Source organism: Thamnophis elegans, chromosome 2 (genome assembly GCF_009769535.1).
Source record: "Thamnophis elegans isolate rThaEle1 chromosome 2, rThaEle1.pri, whole genome shotgun sequence".
NCBI lineage: Eukaryota > Metazoa > Chordata > Lepidosauria > Squamata > Colubridae > Thamnophis > Thamnophis elegans.
Window position 1 is genome coordinate 28,099,958 of NC_045542.1, and position 12,226 is coordinate 28,112,183.

A 12,226-nucleotide genomic window follows, 5' to 3' on the forward strand; every position below is an offset into this window, starting at 1 on the left:
TTTGGAAGAGGTTGCTTTGGGAGGGGGAAGACAGGCAGCATTCCCCCACCCCATCTCTGGTTGCCTGCAGCCTCGGAAGCTTCTGCAACTTCACAGTAAAAGCAATTAAGAACATCTCTCGCTCGTGAGATTTTCTTTACTGTGCAAAGGCTTGCTTTAAGGCTGCAGGCTCCCGGGGAGGGGGGCAGGGGGAAATGCTGCCCATCTATCCCCTTCCAAAGCAACCTTGTAGGTTTTCAAGATCATCCGGAGAGGCGTTTTTTAAAAATAAAAACCCTGCAGGCACCCAGCGAGAGGGGCCAGGAGTGGTACCGGCGTTCCGGAAGTTAATTACTTCCGGGTTCACCGACGAACCGGTTCGCACGAACCGGTGCGAACCGGGAGGAACCCACCCCTGCACTGGACCCAGCTATTCTTCCTCTTCCTCATCAGTCACCTCCAGACCTGGAGGCATTGACTCTCCATCTGAGGGCTGACGGATGGCCCAGGCTCCTCCATCTCTGTCTCTCTCTGCCAGCTACATTCCCTCTTCCCCCTCAAGATGCTGATCCTGACTCCCACGCCTCCATCTTCCCCTCTGATTCGGCTGTTGGTGGGGCCAGCAGCCGACAGGCCACAACATCAATGCTATCTGCTAGTAAACATGCCAGTTTCCTGACAGGGAAGCATCGCACTACATGCCTTCTCTGGAACATGAAGGCACCCAGTAGAAACAAAAGAAAACCTTGCCAACCCAGAAAAAATCACGGAGACAAGACAAAAAGTATCATACGGAGTGAGTACCTGAGCGATGCAGAGAGAGCAGAACCAATCCCCGTCTGGCACCTCCATCATCTTGGGTCGATGGCAGTAGAGGTGGCAGCCACGGTCACAGCTATCACACAACAGCAGATTCTCATCATCATCCCCTTTTCGGCACACAAGGCAAGTCTGGAAAGTAGAGAAGACAAAAATGGATAACCCCAAATCTCTTTGTGGGGTGAATAAGACACTCTTAACAGGATTTCCTATTCTCTTTCCCTAAAGTGAAGCACCTTCTCACCCCCAAATGTGAGCTCCTTCCAGATAAAATTCATCCAGGCTAAATCTTTGCTTGAGGCACACTTCTTTCGAAAAGATACCATCCCATTAATCCAACAACTTTTTTAAAAAAAACTTCCAGTTAGTATTGGCTCAGCCACATACCTGCCAATAACCAAGCCAGAAGAAGAATCACTAATACTTTTTTCGGCACCAAAGAATTTCACAGGTGACTTACTGGCTTGGATATCTCTTTTAGATTTGGTTATATTTCCTACCCTAAAACTCTCTCAGCCCAATACCCCTTCCTTACCGCTTTGACAACCGATTTCTCCCATGCTATAGAGCGCTCGAGTTGGTAGATGCATAAAGAGACTTGTGCTGCACTGTGGCATCTTTCCAAAGTCTGGCGCCACATTCGCATCCGTGGTGTGATTTCATATGTGCTGAAGAAGAAAAATCATTGTTAAATGAGGAATATCAATTTCAGTCAACAAAATATATGATTAGTGAAGTGACATCACAGAATCTTCTTTGTAGAAGGTCAATTTTGGCCCAACTATTCCTAGGAAGCCTCTAAGAGGTAATGAAAGGATGCTGGTGGGTTGCCCACAGCCTGAGTACAGTTTTTTTTTTAATATGCCGTATTTTTCAGAGTATAAGACACTCCAAATTATAAGATGCACCCAGCTTTTGAGGAGGAAAACAAAACAAAATCTACCTCTGCCTCCCAACAATTTGACTCCTTGCAGCAAATAGCAAACAGCATGTTTCAGTTTCAATTTCAGCATAGCCTGATTAGCACAAGCAGCCGATTGTTGGTTGGATCGGCCTCCCAATGATCAGCTGTTTCAGGCTGCAGGGATTGCCATTGCCTATTGTCGCCTCTGTGCACCCCATTTTCAGCCTCCATATGCCCCATTTTCGGCCTCTGCATGCCTCGTTTTCCACCCATTTCAGGTGGTGGGGATAAGAATGGGTGGAAAATGGGGCACATGGAGGCCAAAAATGGGGTGCATGGAGGCAGCAATAGGCGATGGCCAATCCAACCAGCAATCAGCTGCTTGTGCTAATCAAGCTGTGCTGAAGCTGAAACAGGCTGTTTGCTGTAAGGAAGCAAACTGCTGGGAGGCAGAGGCCAAAGAGTGGGCGGGACTACATTTGGCGTATAAGACACACCCAAATTTTAACCCGCTTTTAGGGGGGGGAAGTATGTCTTATATTCCAAAAAATAAGGTAGATAATCCTACTCTGTTTAGATGCAGCAATACAATTTGTGTTCCAAAGGCCACAAAGAACTAGATTAGAGATTGCCTTGTCTGGTCACTTAAACTTCCTTTTATTTTTAGCTCCCAAAATCTTCCAAAGATTAGTTCCTAAAATGCCTTAGCTCATGAACATGTATATTTTTAGTAAATGTTAGCCATTTGAAGAATGCTAACATTTTCTGGCAAATTTAAAATATTACGAAATTAAATGCTACAGTCTACTGAATTATTTAACATACATTATCAACATACAAGTATTACTTTCATACATTCAGTAGAAAGGTTCCATTGTTTTTACCTGGTGCTAATGTATTTTCCAACCTGTTTTATAACAATTTTTAAGTGATTGCCATGCTCTTTTGGAGAACTTTATTTGAATGGGCATTTTTTTCTGGAAACTAGCAAACTAGTTTCAACTAGAAACTAGTTGAAGTCGCATGATTGTAGAACACCATGGTCATCAAGTTAACTTGCTCAACATGTGGTCATGTGATTGTGCCAGGGTGGGGGAAACATCCATTTACGATAGATGTGGATGCTATTCAGTCCATTAAGAACCCATTTCATGGCCATCATAATTTCAAGTGGTCATAAAATGACTGGTTGTTAAGCAGGGACTACCTGTACTCGGTTCTATCCCAATAAATTCTGCTCCTCTGTGAATTAGCTGACTTTGCCAAAAAAAACCCAGCAGTGTTGTCTTTTCATATCCCACTATAATCTTAAATCTGGCAATTGGTCTGAAAATCAATCATTCTAAAAAGTTCATACCATGCCAGTCTACTGAAATATACCATGTGTTCCCAAAAATAAGACCCTGTTTTATATACAGGAACGTCTTCATCCGGCAAGCCCAGCAAGGCTTTCCTGAAGGCCTCTTCAGCCGATAATAGAGCTCCGGATCAATACGGGGCTCTGTTATCGGCTACAGAGGCCTTCAGGGAAGCCTTGTTGGTGGTAGCAAAAGAAATGAGTCAAAGTGTGCAAGGCCTGGCTGCAACTATCTGAAGGTAAGTAGCAGGGCAGCTCCATCACCCCATCCCTACCCTAGCTTAATTTTTACCTGTGCACCCTGCAGTGGGTGGGGTGATGGTGGTCTTAATTAGGGCTTATTTTGGGGGGATAGGGCTTATATTGGGTGCATGTATAAAATCAAGCTAGGACTTACTTTCTGAGTATTTTCGGGAAAACATGGTAAAAACCCAAATAACTGATTTTGGGATTCCTAAGCCACTGTTTTTAACAACTTGGGATATAGAATCATGTTTATAAATTCGCCAATACAGTCATAATCATAAAAGAAGACACTCACATTTCTGTGGTACCCTGCTCCAAGGTATCAGGGTTATTCAGCAAAGCTTTTTCTACCACTACATCATGCGCAGGCCAGAGAGGTTCTCTGAGGTATCTCCGTTCCAAGTTCTGCTCCAGGTCTTCAAGACGGAGCACCGCAAGATCCAGAGGGTTGTTAGATTCACGCTCCAGGGCAGGTCCCTCTCGCCTGTTTTTTACGGTGATGTCTTCCAGGAGTTCTACTTCACGTTCACAGTACCGCAAGTCTTTCCTAACAGAATCAGGATCTGGGCTCGTCCAGCCCTAGAGAGAAGGCAAAAGATCCAAACCAAAATGATAAACAAAAAATATTCAGAAGAAATAATTACACCACAAACTGGGAACTGTCAGAAGCAATTTGGAATGTTCTCAGTAAGATTTAGAAGGAGTTCTAGTATTCTAGAATGAAAAACACTTCCAAAATAAAGTCTATTTATCTAAACAAGAAAACCTAAATTATGACTAAGGGAAGCAAGTGTTCATGCAACTGTAATTTGCCAAGGTAAATTACACTTGAAAAGTAACTATATTCAAAATACTTAGAATCTAAAATCAAGTCATATTTTGCAGATTCATATAGCTGCACAGATTCTAATTCAGTGCAACTTATCTATCAAGAGAGTACATCAGTAAGTTAAGAATGACTTTTTTTCAGATGGCCTAGATGTCTAGTCTAGTCCTCTGAGTTCTAATCCTCAAACTTAATTTCGTTTAGCACTGAATGATTATTTTCAGGTTAACCTTTGGAATCTAAGCATCCTTCAATACCCTAGTCAGGTGTCTATGAAGATTATCAGTCATCCAGGTCACTGTTGTCCTAAAAGTGCTTTTTCAAGAGGCAACTGGACTTTCTGGTTTTTCTTTGAAGACATTTTGCTTCTCATCCAAGAAACAGAGCTGAAGAAGCTTATTGGACGAAAAGCGAAAATATCTTCAAAGAAAAACCAGAGTCCAGTTGAAAAGCCTCTTGAAAAAGCACCTTTGGGACCCTGGTGAAAAGGGTATACTATTGTCAACAGAAGCGCGGTTTCCACAGAATCTTAGCACTTACTCGAATCTGCAGATCAGCCATGAGTACCCGCTGCTCAAGCTCTTCCACCCACTGAAGCACCGATAGGTCCATCTCAAGGGCATGCTCAGACATGGACCACTGCACAAGGGCTTCTTGAGAGATAAGGTGACTGGCAACCTCAGAATGAATCCGGAAGATGGGATCTAGGTAGGAAGGTCATAAAAGTCAATCAAAAAGATCACACTTGCGCTCATAAGCACTGGACCATTGATTGGATATTTCTTACCATTGGCAGCTCGGGCACACACATCCCGTAGGTAATCCTTGTGTTTGGTAAGGTGCTTATGCAGGGCTTTCTCCCGGATGCCTCGTGGGTGTAGTACCTCCACCACAGCTTCCAGCTGCTCTGGATCCTGCAACCACCACCAGCCACTCTGCAGCTCTGCAAGGGAAGAACAGAACGAGCTCTGAGCCTAACACCTTCCCAAAATTGCCAATGCCAATAGAAGCCAATATCTATGGCTCAGGATATTCTCAGGATGTTCACCGTGGAATCCTTGGTGCTCTCTGAGCTTGGTTGTTCATTTGCAGATGTTTTCATTACCCAATTACATCTCATCATCAGAGTGCAGTGAAGATGTTATCCACTTAGCAACCAAATAACCACTACTACTTTCATCAAGATGCTTGACATCATGGCATATCCAGTGTTATCCACAGTTTTGTATATACTGACAAAAATGTATACATTTGTGTGTGTGTGTTAAAAAAGCATGTTTCCCCATCATAAAAAGTTTATTCTACCTTAGTTACTGAATGGGGCAAAACTTAGTTGTGCATCATCTACGCGTGACACTGAACTAATTCTCCCAGCTGTGCTTTTGCAAAACATAAAACTTATTTTTTTCACACTCTCTTTCTCTGTCATGCCTTCAAATAATCCAGTATATGGACCAAAAACTTGCAGATGTGTTTGTGACTTACCAGGAGGTATAGGCTGTGCTGTCAGCTGTGTCAAATATTTCTGCTCAATTTGTTTAAAAAGTTTAGTGGGGGGTCGCCCCCTTCGCCTTGGCTGCCCCAAAGGTTCAAGGGTCTTTTTGGAATTATCCTTGGCTCTGGAGCAGGTGCTGTGAACCCTGGAGCTGGAATGCAATGGAGTAGAGGACAGTGGTGGCAATGCTGGGCTAGAGGTGGAATAGCCATTCAGCTGTGGGAGGGAAAATTCAAAAAGCATTTGCATTACGCATTGCTACAAGAAGCATAACAACGTTTACAAAAGAATAACATCATTAGAGAATTGGAAGGAAGCTTAGAGGATGCCACGTCCATTCCCTTGATCAGTACAGGATTCTCTAAAACATCTTTGACAGATGACCACCTGGACTCTGTTTGAAGACTGCTAGTGATCATCATCACCACCACCACCACTTTATTTGGTGTTTTGTTTCACTGGCTGACAGCTGATAGATTCAGGGAGTTCCTCCTGATATTAGTCTGACCCTCCATCCACGTATTTTTAACCCACGTTTAAAGGCTTACAGAAAATAAGTCCTCTCCTTTTTCTGTTTAATGGCTCTTCAGATATTTTAAGACTGCTGTTGTATCTCCCGCTCAGTCATCTTTTTACTAGGCTAAACCTAGCCATAACCTTTAAGGGTTCTCATAGGGTTTGGTTTCCAGATCCTTTGCCATCAAGGTAGCCTTCTTCAGAACTTGCTCTAATTTGTCACTGCCCTTTCTGACTGGTTCTTCTAGAACTGAACTCAGTACCCCACATGGGGTCTGATCAAGGTAGAGTAGAACAACTCTCTTCTGTTATCTGGACTCTATGCTTCTGTTGATGTACCCCAAGACAGCATTTGTCTTTTTAGCAGTTGTATCAACTATTGGCTCAAGTTTAACTTGCAGTCAAGAAAGACACTCAAAAGTCTTTCACGGGTACTACTGCCAAGCCAAGGCTCTCCCACTCTTCATTTATGCCATAGAATTTTCCAACTTGTTTTGTTCTTCTAAAGACCTTTTTTTAAAAAAAGAAAAGAAACGTTAAATGTCTTCCCTACAAAAGCCACACCATTCTTAAGGAAATGAATCTTACATGATGGGATCTCCAACCCCAAAAAGGTCTAAGCCTCTGTCTCAGAAATGAATAAAGCTTTACCCTGAACTTCTCCATATCTGCAGGAACAATTTCCTTCTGCTGATTCACCCCAGGTTAGAAGTGGAGCTTGCATTTCCTAAGGAGAAGCTTCTAAGGCAGCACTTACCTGCTGAGCTAAAGTCTTGGACGGGTCCTTGGTAGGTGGCTTGCAGAGCTGTGACGTTCGAGAGGGTCGCTCGGTGGAAGGAGCAAGCGAAGAGTCATTGCATGGCGTCCTAGGCAGCAAATTGAACCAGGTCACCTGTGTTTCTGTGATACTTTCATCATCTGCTGTAGAGTCCGGCAGTTCGTCCGGGGGTAACTGATCCCCTTTGCCAGGGCTACTGTCTGGGGTGAGCACAGAGCTGTTAAACAACGAAGAGGCTTGCTGTGTTTGGCTGAGCCAAGATAGAAAGGCTGACTGACTGAGGTCATGCTGAGACTGGCCCAGGGACACTGGATCTTCCAAAAATCCATTGACAGACAAGGGTGTGGGCTCTGGCAACTTGGATTCCAGATGCTCTGGCAGTGACATGCCTACGTTGCCTCTCCACGGCCAACTCCACGATCTTGAAGTTGTGCAGTTCATATAATCAGGATCTGAGGGTGTGTCAGTGTTCTCCTTTTTGATTGACGGTGCTTCATGTTCTTCCTCTTTCAGAGCCTCTCCCTTTTCCAATGCGTTCTTAGACACCGGGAGGGACGCTGCTTAGGGAAACAACAGAGAAAGTTGGGTAACTTTCACCACTAGGTGGTGCTCAAACCTACTGAAGTGAAAGAGGCAACAGAATCTAGATGTCCCAGTGAAGCAACACAGTACATTACCAACAGCATCTAAACCCTCTTTTTACGACCCTGTAATCCCTTGATTTGGGATAGAGTCAGGATGACTGGATAGAGCTGAGAGTTTGCTGGCCAGATACCCTTCCTGACGCCACCCAAAGTTAACAGCAGTTATTTTTTCTTTGCTTCCTAGAAGAAAAGTACCTGCTGCTACCAAGGATTGAATTCTCAACCTCCTGAATGGAAGGTGTCTTCACCACTAGGCCACCATGCTATTCACTACCAACAGATCTATGCCAATGAAAGTAACACACACACAGCCCAGACTCCAGTTGCCACATACATGTTGCAAGGTAGATATCAGATTAGACAAAAGACAGAGGATGTTCCAGAAAGGGGAAAATGGGACTAAGAAAATATTAAGTTCTTTCTTCTTCCCATAATAAAGTATGCTCTTACATTTTTTTTCAACTGATAGCATTATGGTCTAATTGTACATACAACCAAAATCCAGAGAGCAATTTGGTCAACCAATAATGTATTTCAGTGGTGGAATTATTAAGGGAGGCATTGTAACACCCTATTCTTTATTTTCTCTTCTTCTATCCTAAATACCAGACTGACATTACACTTCTTTAAGTTTGTCTTATTAGTTGTTATCTATTGCCAATAGAAGCCATTCTGCTCCTTGAGTACCAGTAATGAAAGATGTATTGTATACAAGTAGTCCTCCACTTACAACTGGTCAATCAACAATCATTCGGGGTTACGACAGACTTAAAAAAAGTTATCAGTCCTTAAAGATACATCTGCCGTACCACCTCTGTGGTCCTTCGATTGCATTTCAGGTGCTTGGCAACGGGCTCACATTTATGACTGGTTGCAGCATCCCCTGGTCACGTGATAGCATTTTGTGATGCTTTCTGCCATTTTGCAGCAAATACCGCCTAATGGATAAAATGGATTCGCACTTACAACCATGTGGTTCACTGAATGATCATGTGTTTTGCTTAACGAATGTGGCAACTCACTTAAGAACCACCATAAAAACAGTCACTCAATCGTGCCTCAATGTATGATTGTAATACTTAGTCAAAATTCCAGGACTACTTGCGGTTGTAAAATCAAAGACTACCTATACTGAATTATACCACTGAGAATTCAAATGATGAGATCCAGTAAATCCTCCCTCCCTTAAGAAGGAACCACCCATACCCACATTCTATGCTCTGCATACCTTCTGAGGCCTCACAGCCTTCTATAAAGATCCCACCTAGGTGGGGCAGGACCCAATACCGCCGTCGATAACGATCTTGCCCAAGTGATGATGCGCGTAACAATTGTGAGGAATGGAGCAGCTTTTTGCGAAAGAACATCTGGCGCTGCAGGAAAAATCAGAACACCAAGAATGTAAAAGAAAGAGTTATTGTTTTAAACTTTAATTACCAGAGAAAAGAGTGACATGTTTCCACCTATCACCTTTATAGGAAATCCCAATACTCACTGCTACATCTAGCAGAAGCTACAAGTCTTCTATTCTATTCTATTTATTTTTTTCAACAGCAAACATTTACCTTGGAAATTTTTTCAATTTGCCTCTCTAGCTCTGGCACGCTGGAAATCAAACTTTCGTTCTGTGGAAAGAGGAGACAAATTAAAACCAGACTCCTGATTACCTCCTCAAATAAGTTTTGTTTTGAAAACATTGTACCTCCCAAACGTAAAACATTAACTCTTTTGATTCTCTTGGCAGTTGAAATGTTTCCCGTTAAAAGGCCAAGAGGGAAGTATGACACCTGTATTTGTTGACAGCTATAACTCTTTAGGAAAAGGCAAATTTCATTTAAAGACAAAGAATATGCAGAAAATCCTTCTAGGAATTTAAAAAAAGAATATTATGGTGCTTGCAGTAGAAATCCTCAAACATCCTTTCCTAAAAAAAAATAATTTTTATGTCAGAAGTTGTGACATAAATATAGGGTTTCAATTATTCAGTATTTGTTGCGTTAAGAGAGTAAGATACTTCTGTCCAAACATGTTATCATTATTAGAGCAAAGATTCAAGAACACATCATATTCCTCATTGACTCAGTTGTGCTAAAACCTACTTCACTCTCTCTCCGGGTTTTGCATGCTCTTCTTCTCTCCTCTTCTTCTATTTCTTTGTCCTCATTTTCATCGATGATGCGGGAGCTCCGTCGCCATCGTCCTTCCTCCAAACCAGTGATTTCTGATTCAGGACGTCCAGTCTTCTTAGCTAGGGCAATCTTTAATCTTCAATACAACAAGAACAGGAAATGTAAAGAAAAGGGACATTACCCTACTACCGTGATGGCGAACCTATGGCATACATGCCAGCGGTGGCATGCTGAGCCCTCTCTGTGGGTACAGGCGCAGCGGTCAGCTGTTTGTCTGGTTTCCGTTCTTTGCGGGTGCCAGAGTGCTGGAAAAATGCCTGAAAAATGCCCCCAAAACAGGCATGTGCGCATGGGCCAGCTTGTCTTTGGGTTTCTGGCACTCCAGTATGCACGCGCGCACACACACACACACATGCACACATGTTCCAGTTTGGGCACTCGGTGCCAAAAAGGTTCGCCATTACTGCCCTACTACAAAGGGTTTAGATGATCCATATAGTAAAAAGGAAGAACAGGAGAAAAAGTTGTTATTCCTAAATTCTCTGGTAGATGAAATGTTGTAGATTCCTAGGGTCACAATAAGATTGCATACTACTGTGATTTTCACATTAAATAGATTTATGATCAGTATGTTTTGGATTCCTCTTATTGTCACCGTGTTCCCATAGATAGAATACAGCAGGCCAAAATTAATTCTACAGATCCATACCTGCGCAACTTTCCCTCAATGATCCACTTATTTCTCCTATGGTTGGACATGCTCTCCAGAGTTTTGTCAATTTCGCTGCAGGATGTAGAAAAAAATTGTTAAGGGAGTGGGGAGGACATATACAACAGAAGAATGGCATTGCTTTTTTTTCAATGTCTGTGTGTAATGCTAATTTCAAGAGACATTTGAAAATGCAATCTGGCTTATAACAAAGGAGATTAATCACTCCTTCCTTTAGGACAGATACCCCCGGCTTATACAGACCCTGCTTCCTCTCCCACTTCATCAACACTATTTTACTATGGTTTCCTAAGTTTGAGTATCAGTGGCAGCACTTCTACACTGTGAATACTTTCTCTACCTGTCTCAGAGGAGGTCACTGCAAGTGTCCGAATTGATTCTCCTGTGGATCAAAGATGTATCCTGACATGTGGCAGACAGAATTCTTGTGGCTAGTACATATGTCTAAACCTAAACGGCACATATGTTGAGAAACTGATGCCAAGGGCCATGTGTGCATGCACGCATGCCCTCCCACCCTGCAGCTTTTGAATGTGGCCACCTTGGAAATTTCCAAAAGTTGTTGCCAAATTGTAATGTTTTAAGCTAATATGAAATGGGAAATATTACATTTAGGTACTGCAAGCTGGTGCTATAGCCACACTCCAAAGCTGCTTTTGGAGAATGGATCTGATGTGTTGCCCTACGCTAGATGGCTCTCTTGCTACATAAGTCACACCGAGCTATGAGAGGCACAATTGCAGGAGTCACCTAACCTGGCATCACTTACTTGATGATAAGGGTGCTGCTGTTGAGCTCGTTCACCAAGAAGACCAGGATAGCAGCCTTTTTATCCGGAGGCAGTGCCTGGAAGGGTTTAGTTCTCAGGCTGGCACACAGGCTTTCATCCCCCCCAGAGGCTATGAGGAAGCAGCGCAAGACCTCAGACACAGTGTCACGGTTCAGGCTTATTTCTGTGAGTTTTTCACCAAGGATCTTCAAAGTCTGGAAGCAAAAGCAAGAAAGGACCACAGATATACACATATATCCCAATTCCTCCTATCAACAACAGATAGAAATGGAGGACACCGAGTACAAAGTTTTAAAAATAATCATATCACCTTTGCTGAGGAATCAAGTTTTTATGTGACAACCAAGCAAGCTTTTAAAAATTCTACAATCTATGTAACTTGAACTAGATTGCGTTTTCTGCCATAAATGTAAAATACAGCAATGGTGAAAAGGAGGGAAGAAAGATCTTGTGAACTCTTTAGTTATGTTATACTTTGTAGTTCAATGTCTGGTATGGGATAAACACAGTCCAGCAGTCTTGAAAAAAGCCAACTTTCACTTAAAAGAACAAAATCTAAAACAAACTGACTGGAGAGATATGAAAATATGCTGACTGCACCTGGTGAAACGTCAAAGCCAGTGGTGGGGTGGAAATAAATTTGCAAATGATCAAAGGAATTGCACATGTTGCACAGTTTCTCCCTATGTTACTAGAGGTATATCAAAAGTATAATGGGCAGCTAGTTTTTGCACTATTCTTGTTTATACAGCATTGTTATTTTATTATCTTTCTCCACCACTTTTAGTGATGCACAACTTATGGCAGCAGACAAAATAGCTGTGTTTGGGTTAATATGAAGGAATACAAAAAAAAAAAAACAACTGGCAGCATAATCAGTCAACTTTCCTTTTCAAGGATTCCTCTCATAAAATGCATCTACTTTTACTCTGCAAGCTAACAACAGGTTCAGGGAACCTTATGGATGCCTTAAGAGTTCCTTTGCATTAGAATTGAACCCATAAAGCAAGCAA

General features: G+C 42.5%; 1 protein-coding gene across 4 annotated transcripts in view; it reads right to left on the bottom strand.

Moving 5' to 3' along the window:
* Window positions 1-12,226, bottom strand: part of BAZ2A (bromodomain adjacent to zinc finger domain 2A) — a 67,569-nt gene that overhangs the window by 7,412 nt on the left and 47,931 nt on the right. For 3 of the 4 annotated variants that reach the window (XM_032211332.1, XM_032211331.1, XM_032211329.1), the window contains exons 15-26: window positions 11,193-11,407; window positions 10,403-10,477; window positions 9,664-9,829; window positions 9,130-9,189; window positions 8,793-8,937; window positions 6,900-7,480; window positions 5,617-5,842; window positions 4,919-5,074; window positions 4,672-4,835; window positions 3,601-3,884; window positions 1,334-1,466; window positions 784-930 (exon numbers count right to left, since the gene is read on the bottom strand). In XM_032211332.1, coding sequence (XP_032067223.1) covers window positions 784-930; window positions 1,334-1,466; window positions 3,601-3,884; window positions 4,672-4,835; window positions 4,919-5,074; window positions 5,617-5,842; window positions 6,900-7,480; window positions 8,793-8,937; window positions 9,130-9,189; window positions 9,664-9,829; window positions 10,403-10,477; window positions 11,193-11,407 — 2,352 coding nt within the window. The remainder of the gene's footprint in view (window positions 1-783; window positions 931-1,333; window positions 1,467-3,600; window positions 3,885-4,671; window positions 4,836-4,918; window positions 5,075-5,616; window positions 5,843-6,899; window positions 7,481-8,792; window positions 8,938-9,129; window positions 9,190-9,663; window positions 9,830-10,402; window positions 10,478-11,192; window positions 11,408-12,226) is intronic. The other variant, XM_032211330.1, reaches the window with a different exon arrangement.